Raw genomic sequence first — 12,918 nt, forward strand, 5'->3', positions numbered from 1 at the left:
AACAGCCCTGCTGTTTGGTAGTGACTCCTAAAGCTCTTTCTAGAGATCTTAATGCATAAGTGTATCATTTAAAGATGATTGAATCCCACTCTTAAATCTTCAACTCTTTCTAAATTAAAGCTTGATAGCTATTAAAGATGCTGTGCAATATGTTTAAGTCAGGTTATGTATAGATAGTCTAAGAGAATATGTTACCCATTACACTGTGCTTGCAATGAACCAAACTATTCTTTGTAGTTACTTAGGATTTTATAACCTTTTTCTCAGGATATGAGTGACACTGTGTGAAAACAAATTGTGTAAAGGCACTGTTGACAGGACATTTAAGTGAAGCATGGACATGTCAATTGAAGTACATTATGTTAGTCAAATGCTACCTGCTGGGCTGATTAGCAGCAGCACTATAATTCTGTAGCCTGTGCCATACAGGAAATCAGAATAGAAAAACAAATGGGCTTTCCTGTCTGTAGTATGGAAATATGTACATGTCCTGTGCTTTGGTATTCGCTTTGTCTTGGGCTCTGGAATGACCAAGAGATGTGTATATACTTCCACGGCACATCTGTTTTCTTAAGCGCACGGCAGAGTGCAAGTAGCAGTGATTGCAGAGAAGGAACTGATTTGCTGTTAGTTTGTCATTTTTGTGTTGTGTTTGTTTTTTAACAGAGCTGATAGCTTTCGGATGAAAAGGTTCTCAAAGTTTTTGTTAGCCTTAGCCTCTCTGTGGGTTTTTTTGTTAAATAAACAAAGTGTGTATACCTAGACCTTCAAATAGAGGCTGTAAAAATCTTACAATGTCAGAATGCCTGTCACTTCTGCCAAGACCATTGAGTGAAGGGCATGACTGTCAACCTGACATGCAGAATTCTAGCTTTCCTCTCTGCCTGCTTCTCTTGTACTCCAGCTGGGTTTGTTTGTGAACCTGATGTCATGTCTTCCATTTTCACAATCCATGCAAACCCTAAATAATACTACATTCCCTCTTCAGATACTTTTAGTAGCTTTCTTCCAACACACCACAACCCCAAACCTCTGCTCTATGAATACCTTTTCAACAGATCTACTCCATGCTAGGTTGATTTTATTTTCTTACTTCTGGAAAACAACTCACTTCCCTGTTGCTGTTTAATGAGGAGTAGGACTTTTCTTCAATATGCAGTACTGTGTCAATCTATCAGAAAAATTGCAGTCACTGAACACTTCATTGTTTGAGGTAGGTCCTGTACTTCTCAATAAGTACACGTGTGTGAATAACAGAACAGGATTTTTCTGACATACTGGCAGTTTTATAAGGAAAATAAGACACACTCAGAATGTTATTGCACCATTTTAATTACAGGTCAGGTGGAACTCTGTGTTTCCTTCATTCTTACCTTTTAAACTGTAGAAAATGTCAAAGCCAAAACAAACAAGTTCATGTGTGGTGAGACATATATACCAAGAAATTATACAGTAGTTGCTCAGCATTTTGAAGACTAGGCTAGGCTAATATTTAAGCTTAAGTCCCATTGCTCACACGACAAACAACATACATGTGGATTCTGAGCCTTTGCAAAGCTACCTTAACTTCACTGTGGTTCCAGGTTAACGTAGCAGATATTCCCCATGGCCTCTGTTGGGTTGGGGGGCATTTTTACTGCTGATTGTCTGGTAGGGAACTGGTGTTGGTGGGTCCTTTTAATAGTATTTTCAAGAATTGATCCATCTTTTTAATTCACAGTCATCACCAGTCAAACAAAAGCAGTTTGTTTCTGCACTGGAATCAATGAAACAGATAATGTATTATGGTTTAGCTGGGAATACATGCTTTTTAGCTTTTGCTGTTTTGTCTTCTGTTTAAGGATACATATTCCTACCATTTGTATTCTGTTGGTTGCACGTTAGGTCTGTGTCATCTATAAGCTGCACAGAGAATACATGCTGTTTGCAGTGCAAGAATAGGTTTTTTTTTGTTTCAGTGTTTGCTGCTAATATAATGTGTTATATTGATCCATTCTGGCTTCTCAAGTATTTTCCTGGTGGTACTGAGAAAGATGATATAATTCTTCACCAAAAGGAAGAGAGGTTGATTTTCATGCAAACCAATATTCAACAGAATCGTAAAGCTCTAGCCCTGATAATAAAAATAGAAACTGATGCTATTAATACATCGTTGCAGATACACAGAGCACCCGTTATGTGGCTCCTGGGTTGAGTAAAACTTCATATAATCACAGTAGCCATAGACTTAAGCCCTATAAAGTTGGAAACTTCACCAGATGGCCGTTGTCAAGGCAGCTTCTAAGGACTTTAGAGCTGCAATGTGTTAGGGCTCTAGATCTGGCTTAGTCAGTGGTAGCTTTTTAAAACACAATTACTGAACATAACTGATTCACATTATGGAAATAATAATAATAATACATTGCCCTCAGTGACCTTTTATCTGAGGACCTGAAAACTCTTAATCAAGGCTTTTAAACACTCTCTTTCTGCTTATAGGAAATAAAGTGTTCAGTCTTGATAGAGGAAATTGAGCAGCAGCATCCCTACGCCTTGGCCTAGTGCAAGCAGTCAGATAGAGATGATGTCCCAGTTGCTTGGAGTGGACCCTCCTACTTCAGTAATACTTTTAGTCTTGAGTAAAGCCAGCCTGTGAGTGGAAGTGCTTGCACATTAAAATGCTGTGAGGAGAATGGCATATAATTGCCCTGATCTGAAGTCTCCTTTATTCACTTTGTAAGCAGTGACAGACGTGATGTTAAGATCTGGGGATGCTAAGGCTCAGATGCGCCACGTGTAGTTGAGGAGCTTAGGTGTGGAGTGATGTATCATAGGCTCTACATAATCAGAGCAGACAGTTAAGTACATGCAAAGACTGGCTTCTATTTTAGATAGAACAGTTATGTACTTTATAAAAGCACCACATGTTGGCCATGAATTTACTGAGCTTTAATACTCAGCCTCAGAACTCACATAATGGTATTTATCAGTGATGGGAGTAAATAACTGTATTTGACATCTGCTTTTGTAAAGCCAGTAGTTATTCTTTTTTTTTTTTTTCCACAAAGTGATTTTATTGTTGCTTTTCAAGGTTTAGAGATCACGCCTGAAAGTTTTCTCAGTGAATGTTCTTGTTTTATCTTTTAGGTTGATGTGATTGTAACTTTGGGTGGACTTGGAGGACGCTTTGACCAAATAATGGCATCAGTGCAAACGCTTTTTCATGCAATGAAAATCACGCCTTTGCCAGTGATAGTTATCCAGGAGTGCTCACTGATTTACCTGCTTCAACCTGTAAGTGTTATGAAAAGCTACTTCATAATAAAACTGACCTTCCACCTATGCTGACCCTGTAGGTCTTACACCATTAAATGCTCATTTACTTAATTGTATTCTCTAGGGTCAGAGCGTAAATACAGAATATATTGCAGGGAAGTGGACAGCAAATGATGGGCTCTGCATTCCTGCCTTGAAAAGGATTGTGTTTAATTTGTTCAAGAGAGATTTGTTTAAAAGGGGAGGAACAAGAAATCCAGAAAGTATGAAACCTCAGTTTGGGTAAATGTAGGATTTTGATTGTAAATGAAAAACAAAGCCCAAAACTTTTAAATTAGATTCCAGTAAGTTTAAATTTAGCACGCAGTACTTTTGCATGTTGAGTAGCAATGTTGAGTAGCAATAAGGATGTCTGCATTAAGAGTAACAAAAGGAAGATACAAGAGGAAGATATGAGGGAATTCCTGACAAACTTATCAGACTGAGATCTTATGTGGTCCGAGTGGTGCAGTTCATTATGATGGGAATCCAGCTAGCATCAATGAGGGAATTCATTTAAGGTGTGTTATTTTTGTGGGTTTTCAGATCTGTTATTCCATTTATTGATTCATAAAACAACACACGCATAAGATCTTGCTGGGCTTCTCCTTTTAAGATTTAAATTAAAGGCAAATCTAAGCATCAAAGAGTCTTTTCTAACAGTGATGCATTTGTTTATTTGTGAGTATCTTTTCCTGATGTCAGGGTTTCTAGAAGCTTATCTAACTTTCCCATTTTATCTTGGAAAGGTTATTTCATTAAAACAAATAGCATTCACTGATAAATTTGACAAAACCCTGCACCACACCTCATTGTAATTTGAGAAAAGCGTTAATAAGGTTCTGTGAGATTATAGATATTAATCCACAGGGGCAGATGGTGTATTAACAACTTTGAAGCACTGCGTCTGCAGGAAAGATGGTAGATACAGGAGCTCATTTAGCAGCAAGACGAGGAGTGACTGATCATTACTTGCACAGCTAAATGGATAGAGGCAGCAGAGTAAGGGAGCAAGAGGGCTTAAGGATAACTGTGGTTAAAATCTGAAAGTGAAGAGTAACTCACTTGTGATTGGTTTGTGGGTACAGAACTCCACTGACCACTGTAAAATAATTTTAGAATGTTTTAAAGAATACACTGAAAAAATAAAACAAGCTGGTGATTTGCCAATTTAGCTTATAGTTCACTTGAATGGGAAAGACTTAACTCTTTTCATTCATCTTTTCCATAAGAGGCTTTATAATGCCATGCCTAAAGTTGCTTTCAGAAGAGTCTTGAATGAATAATTTAATGCTTCGTGACTTGGAAAAAAAAAATTATGATTTGTGAATTGAAATGGGAATGGGAGGTTGCTAATTGTTTGGGCTTGCTGGAAACTTCTTTATGTTCTGTTTTTAATAATGCTGTATGAGAAGCATTTAATACTTTATTATTGATGGGAAGAGTTCCCCAGAGTATTAATTTTCCCTGCTGTTCCTGGCTGGTGTTTTGCATTGCTGGTAACCAACTTCTGTAACTTCAGGCTCTTTCTAGTGTACAGAAATAAGGGGAAGATAAAGGGGGTGGACTGTTTCAACAATCTTAATGCCAACTTTGACACAAAATTGTTTTTTGTTCTTGATTTAAACTTGGCACTGTCAACATCTTCAGTCAACTGTCATGGTACCTCCAGATAATAACATTCTTGCATAGTTTAGATAAAAATCAAGTGAGTATTTCATACACAGAAAGAAATGAGGATCCTAAGCTTGAAAGTACTCTTTGTGTGGACATCAGTGTGGTATTTTTCTCTTACAAACAGATACAATCAAGATATTCTCTCTTTTTCCTCTCTCCCCTTTATAATCTAAAATCAAGGTAGGAGGGAGCTGAACACAGTGAGAAACCCACTGACTTTTTGAAATGCAAGTCTGGAAACTGCGCAACCAATGAAGCAAGGTTTTGAGATTCAAATGCTAACGCAAATGATGAAGTTAAGAGCGTGTTTCTTTTACTCTAAAATGTAGATCTGAAACTTTTCTCTCTTGGGGAAAGAAGAATTCGATCATTTTTTGATTCTTTGCATAAAATATATGAGCAAAATATAAGAATGTTTTTGCTTCAAAATAACATTAGCCCTCCATTTTCTATAGTGAAAGACTAGTATTGGTTCTCTATGATGTGTGCCTAGGCAGAGGCTAAAGTATTTGTACACAGCAGATAAACTGGTAATCCCATGAAAGCCCTAGGAAGGATACAAAGAAGAATAGCAACTCAAGCTGCTAAAGTTTTTGGTACTAATGCAGAAACTAAGATGAGGACAGTTTGAGTGTGTTTCTAAGTACACCAGAAAATCTAATAAGCAGTTGCTTTGAAAGAGGGCTATTTTACATTACTACAATGTTGATATAGAGGGATACAGCAGGAGAAATATATCAGTTTTTAACACACAGGCTTATAGACTTGCTGAAAGTATTTGGGGTGCTAGATGAAGACAGTAAGGACAGTGACTGATTTGGGATCCATTGCAGCCTACCAACCAAGGGCGACCAAGTAAAGCAAGTCCTTTTTTCATCAGTCACTACAGTTATCCAAGTACTGAATGAAGGGCATGTTGAGTACTAAGGCATTTCTTGGAAAATAGACACAGACAGTGCAATTTTTTCAAAGATATTGATAAAAATGTTTTGGCTTGGAAAGTGAAGAAAACTAGAAGGAAGTGAATTTCTGTATTCATTTCTGACCTGTAAGGACGAGCTATGCTGAGAGGTAGAGAAGAGTAAAAAGGTGGGAAGTATTACACCCCTTAAATACTTGTCTCTGTGGAGAAATTAGGTGGTAGGCTAGGATTGAGCTAGAAATACATTGTAGGTATCTGAATTTGGATAAATGAATTCCAATATCAGTCAAATTACTTAACAAGTATTAAAAAAAAAAAGAAAGTAGGCATGAAACAAGGTGGTCCTATGGAAGGGTGTTCTGCTGACAGGCAGGATGCACCACAGAGGAACCACACACTAGCTGTATAACATGCACAGTTTATTAAAGGAGCACGCTAAAGCCAGTAAGCACACTAAAGCAAGCACACTAATGTGAATGGAGTAAACCTCTCTCTATATATAGTGAATAAGTACAATAAAGCAAATCAGAGATAAAGGTATATAAGTGAAGTACCAAAGAAAGTTAGCAGTGCATTAAATCATTACTGCATAGGCAGAACAGAAATTAAGAAGAAGTATGTCAATCATTACCACTGAAGCTTCATCCAAGCCCACACTTCCAGCTGGGAAGCCCCGTTGCAGCCAATGCTAGGAGTCTCAGGTAATTGGGAAAGTTCCTGTGTGGTGCATCCACCCATAGGTGAGGCTTTTCTCATGGCCACAAGAGGGCCCTGCTTTTATACCCTTAGAAACACAACTGGCTTTATGCCAGATCTCTGACTGTTTACTTGTGGGGCTGTGCAGTTTCTCATGATCATTGTCCACCCTGAGAGCGCTGGCCAGGGGCCCCAATGCAACCAAGCGTGAAGGTCATAGAACTGCTGCACACCTCTATTTTCCTGTCCCTTTCCAATGAACAGTCAAGATAAACATATATACTATACTGAATACACTGTGACAAAAACCATACTTTGTTATGCCTCTCAGTCATGAGAGGAAATCAACTCTCAGCTAGGTTTCCATGCATTACAAAGGGTGTAAGAAATAAGAGCATAGTTTGTAACTACAGAAGTTTTAAGTTGACAGTGAAAGATTTTCTGTCATCTGGATGGGAAAGAAAAACTAATGACAAGCAGCCTAAATGCAATGCATCTTTTGCTCAGTCTTCATTAAAGCAAATTATTTCCTTTAGCAGATCACCACCTCAGTTAAAATCAGTGCCAAGTCCGAAAGCAGGAGTCAGAAATAGGGAGACTGTGTAAGAATTCCAGGAGATGATGCTTGGCCTGGAGCATTTTCTAATGTGATGATTGGAATTAAAAGAAAAAAAGGAAAAAAAGAAGAAAAAAAAAATCTCTGTTCTGAATAGCCATCATACTTCTTTCTGTAGTGGGGGAGGGAGGAAAGCATGAATTCTTAGTGAGGAGTAATCAGTCCTTATATGCAGGATATTTTATGTAATAGTCTTTACATTTTATGCTTGGAATTTTGGTAATACCAATTATCATTAGAATATACCCTGGCTGAAGAGCATTAAGCCCTTAGAGTCATGTTTATCATGCTAGTCATGTTCAATATGAATGGCTTAAGGTTTCACATACATACTTTCTCATTTTCTGGTTGTGTGCTTCTCAGGAGTACAGAAACATTAGCTTCTGTACACTGAGCATAAATTATCTTTTATCTGTGAGTTTTATGGCAGTTTGTAATACAAGGTAATAGGATTTATGACCAAGAAATGAGAAGATGTCCAAGACTTAATGAGGCCTGTCTTTTACATGTACTGAGCAGTTCAGTTTTCCCCACAAAAGATTCCAGCCCTGGGATGTAGAAGAGAATTGCTACCTACATGAAAATGTGTTACAGCAGCATATTTTTGTCAGTTAGCTAACTCTTTTGAGAGAGTGTGTGAATACTTTCATAACTCTCTTTCCTGCACACAGCTTTTCTTGTGAGTGCATGTCTGCTTTCCCTGTGAGAACGATTAATAATTTAACATCATAGATAGTCCAGCAGCTGAGTCCTGTCCCTTATTCTTGGCTCTTTATTACCATTTCATTGAAGTAAATTGTTTAGTCTTCTGATCTCACAGTCTCCTGGTTTGTATATTGGATAAAACTCAGGTCCTTTTATGAATGAGTACTGGGAGGCTCATTTAGTTTTGTACAAAACACCATTACATCCTTAGCTCTGCACTTAGGTGAAACACAGGTTCGCATAGGTAATAGTAACACTATTAATAAGGCCCTTAATTAACATAAATATTGCCATGCAGTAGGCTGTGCAGCTCATTAGTTAGTGTGGTCCCAAGAACAGTTTTAGTGGGAGCCTGCTATCATTCTCACAGACAGTGCCTGGGCACAGGCCAGTAAGTGCTTACTAGGCATTTGAAGGGTCCCTTTACTTCAAACCCTTACTAGGGTTTGAAGGGTTTGTCCTGGGGACAAGAGAGAACATCCATATGCATGCGAGCAATGCTGTGCTGGTTGGCTTGAGGTCCGGAGAGTATTACCTGAACTGTATTAAAAATGCAGACAGAGTGACTAGGCATGGAGATCTGCTCTTAGGTGGGGGCACTGCAATAGGTATAAGAAAGGAAAGGACAAGACTGGAAGCTCTACTGTTGCTTCAGTTCTCTGTGCCAGGTTTACTTGGTTTGCTTTGTGTCCATGACTGTAAAATTTAATGAGTATTTCATAGATCATAGGGAATTTCATAGAATCAGTTAGGTTGAAAAAGACTTCTAAGATCATCAAGTCCAACCCTTCAACTTCTGAGTTTTCTTCTGGCAGCCAGTTCCTTGAATTTTGCAGTGGCTTTGAGAATGAGTTATCAAATCAGTTCTGTACCACCTCGTATGTGTAAGAAGCAGATCTGGCCTGCACTAGTACTCAGTGGAGAAAATCCTTAGTGAGTGTGCTTCTTGTAGGAGATAACTCTGCAATTTGGAAATTTGGGGATAACCTTTAATGTCTCACTTTCCTATATTATTAATATATTTTGTGGGTAGATTCATGTGCAAAAAGGTCCAAATTGCTAAGGAAGGTGTTTAACCATGTATTTAATATTTCAACAAAATATATGAACATATAGTTAGTACTTAAAATATTGATTGTCCTAGAAGGCTGTCATTCCTGTTTGGTATCTGCTCTCAAAGAGCACTGTTGGAACTTAATCTAGTTGTCAAAGTAAGTGAGTCTCTGTGCCTTGAGCTCCCTGTAGGTCACTTGAATGATTGTCTATGGAATTTACAAATATAAAACTTCTCGTTCTTTGGTAAATACATCTTTTTGTGACTTTTTCAGCTGGACAGAACACTGCTCATGTCAAAAATATTAGTGATGGAAAAAACTTATTCACGCCCCTCTCTGAGCGCCTGACTGCTTCATAGGAACCCTTATAAAAAGGGGCTTCAGTAGTACATTTAAATAGCTTCTCAGAAAGTAAGTTGCTATGTTGGTAGTTCAGCTGCTTTAGTTTCCTTCTTTGGTAAGAAACTTTGAGGATTTGGTTACAGCTCAGCTTCTGTTCATAAAACCAGATTGTTAAGAATTACAGCTTGTGTTTTTCTTCTTTCCTGGGAAAATCCAGCTGGGCTAATGATCATTCTCATCATATGTTTTTGTACTGGGCTCTAAATGTGACATTCAAAAAGCTCCAGATCCAAGTGACTCAGGTTTGTTTCCTGGTGATCTGTGGCAATAAAGTAATGTTGCTTCACGTTTACCACAAGATTTTTGCGTTTTACTGGATATCAGTAATCCAAATTTAATGAATTTTTTGTCAATCATATCTTGACATGGGGAAGATTTACTGGCTATCTTGCTTCTCGCTATTGCAAAAGGAAAATTTTAATGGGTTTTTTTCTCTTAACAGCTAAGTTCTTTATACCTTGGTTCTATTCCAGCATTAGCAAATGCGAAGTATGAAATACACAAAGGTTATATGGTATATTATAAATAATATTTAGCTTTTGAGACACTTTTCAGCAGTTCATTTGGTATCAGTTAAAAGTGCAGCCTGCATCAGCTTTGTAAAATATTTCGAATTACATGGATTGTTCATGAACTTCTTTGCAGAGGATGGCATCTAATGGATTACTTTTGTATAATGAAGACGTATGCAAAATACCTTTTTATAGGTCTCATCCTACAGCTTTGCTTAGACAAACAGGGTACAATAAATTCAGAAGTCAATTTGTTAGCTTGCAGGTAAACCACTTAAAAAAAAATCAAAATAACTTACCTTTCAGAGAGGAAAACACCAAACCCTCATTGCCAAGTGAAGAAGAATAGTCTTTACTAAATGAGATTTTCATCTGCTCATAATTCTTAAGAAAAAAGTAATAGTCTATAGCAAGATATGTTAATCACACAGCTGTTTTTCAATGCACATCTTAATGATTGTCTGCAAGAGAAGATAATGTAAGGAGTCTAATTGGATTACTTATGTATTTGTGTATTCTGGAGTCATCCAGTGTGATTCTGAACCAGTAGCTGTTGTTTGGTAAGTTTCAGTGGTTCTGCTCTCAAAATTTTTCTTTGTCCATATTTTTGCTTAATTACTGCAGCAGCTGATGGAATATCATCTAGGGGAATCTTGACCCTAAATAAAGCTCTTCCAATGAGGTTTCTACTTTCTGTTGTTGCCCCTAGCTGTTGTAATATCATCTTGTTAATATGGTAATATCTATTTTGCTGCTTCTTGGAAACCACAAGTTTTCTGTTAAAAAGATTATTTTCTTAGAGCTGTTTTTTCTCCAAAACCCATCAATTACTTGTGTTTCCTTTGAAGCTTTAATCCTTCTTTTCATCCCCACCCTTAACAAACTTCTTTCTGCAGTGCTCTGATACTTGATGATTATATGTGCAATGTGGTATTTCTGTACTGTAAAACAACTCTTCTGCTGCACAAGTTGCCTGCTTTACATTAAATGATCAGCAAAACATGTAACATTTGGCTTTGACATTTGCTTATCGGTAGGAGCTGATGTTTAAACTGAGAACAATAGGAAGCTGGTAAAACTTCCTTCTGTCTTGGGAGTAGTGGTGAGCTGAGGAAGACCACAACATTGAATAGTGTGTATTCATTAGATCTTTCTTCTGCAACTAAACAGGACAAAACTGGAGTGTGTTTGCATGGGTGTGTTCATTCTAGTTTTATATGGGGGTTTTTCAAGGTAGGACTTGGATCCTATATGGGTACTTAGTAGCAAGCAAAGGAATTCCCAAGATTTTGTGAATGGATTTAAAGAACAAAGGCATTTGAAAAGACTGTTAATACGGGTTCCAGATTTCGTCAGGATGAAATACTTGGTACATAATTTGATAAGCTTGCCGTAAGGTGCCATATTTTTCTAGTTTAAAAATTGTTCATATGCTTGTCCTTATGACGGTCTCATAGATTGGTACTTTACAGACAGGCTTTGTAGTATTTTTATGAATATTGCTGTCATTTAAAATATTTGTCTACTACCTGATACCTAGAGAGAGTAATACAGTGTTTTGAAGTTTCAAGGTTAGTCATTAGACATAGAATCATAGAATAGTTATGGTTGGAAAGGACCTTAAGATCATCTAGTTCCGACACCCTGCCATGGGCAGGGACACCTCACACTAGACCATGTCGCCTAAGGCCCTGTCCAGCCTGGCTTTGTGCACTGCCAGGGATGGACCATTCACCACTTCTTTGGGCAACCTGTGCCAGTGCCTCACCACCATCATAAAGGACTAAAGACATTTAGAGGGGTAATATATGAACACTTTCTGTGAATTGCCTGATCAGAGCCCATTCCCCTTTCTAGTTTAATCACCATACAGCAAGATCTGTTCTTCTCTTTCTAATCTTGTTTCCTCTTCCCTTTTTTTCTTTTCCCTCTGGAGTTTTTTTGGATCCCATCAATTGTCTTTTCTCAGTACATTATGATATCTTAATTTTTTAGTTGAGTTTTGTAAAAAACACTCATGTTTAATTTCAGCAGCCACTGTTGCCCTGAACATTTTCCCTAGGATTCAACTCCTCCTAGCAGGTACAATTTTATGCTATGAAGCATTAATTCATCAATGCCCTTTTGTCATTCTGGCTTCATCTGTTCTTCTTGGGTCTTGCAGTAGTTCCTCTTTATTTCATAGTACCAACAAATGAAGTGGTCTCATTTGATAAGTAGTAGAAACTATGGGGATGATGTCTACTGCAGTGTGCCTATGCATCACCCTTAACTTAGTGCTGACTTGGAACTCTTTTTCAGCTTTATTATGTTAGCCCACAAGTCCTAGGGTTCTGTCCTACCCACTAAGGGACACTGTCTCACTGAAGTCTTGCTTGAAATGCATTTCACTGAAGGTTTGTAGTAAGTGCTTTCTCTTTGAGTGTTAAATGGATTTCAGTGGTGGTTTGGAGGATTTTTTCAGTTCCTCCTTGGTATTACAGAAAATTCTGTAGGGAAGCTAACATGTATCAGAAGTCTGTAATCTGTGACAAAGCCTCCTGTGGAAAGAGAATGGATGCAAAGTATGTTACTGCATACAATTAAAAATATAGCAGGGAAAATTAGTATTACTTTTCTTAGACTAAATGTAAGTGAGAGCAAAAATAGAAGTGATAGTAGGTGAGAAATTCTTATCTAATACAAACCACTCCAAAATCAGAATGCTGAATACTTAATGGTTGACCAAGCATGAAGTGTTTATAGATTCCTTTACAGGAAAACTTAAAAATGGTCCTTTCTGCTCAGATCTGAGTATTGGCATTAGTTAAAGTTGCAGAAGGTAAGCATCCATATCCTGGCCTCAGTTATATTTAAAAAATATTATCTCTTAAACTCCATCCCTTTATGAAATCCCTTAGGCTTTTCCAATCCCTTACAGGATCAGTGTTAATTCTGTATCTGCCAGGGCAGTGGTGTCAACCGTATGGATTTTCTACATTTACACTTATTGTTAGAAAAGGATCAGTGCAGAAGAATTATAGTATTTACTAATATCTG

At 37.6% G+C, this 12,918-nt stretch overlaps 1 protein-coding gene across 1 annotated transcript in view; it reads left to right on the top strand.

Moving 5' to 3' along the window:
• TPK1 (thiamin pyrophosphokinase 1) overlaps window positions 1-12,918 on the top strand; it is a gene marked incomplete at both ends in the record, with an annotated part of 286,248 nt that overhangs the window by 183,270 nt on the left and 90,060 nt on the right. The window contains one exon of the mRNA XM_080611270.1: window positions 3,127-3,273. Within this exon, the coding sequence (XP_080467396.1) occupies window positions 3,127-3,273 (147 nt within the window). The remainder of the gene's footprint in view (window positions 1-3,126; window positions 3,274-12,918) is intronic.

Source organism: Psittacula echo, assembly GCF_963264785.1.
Source record: "Psittacula echo genome assembly, chromosome: 2".
In the NCBI taxonomy this organism is placed as follows: Eukaryota; Metazoa; Chordata; class Aves; order Psittaciformes; family Psittacidae; genus Psittacula; species Psittacula echo.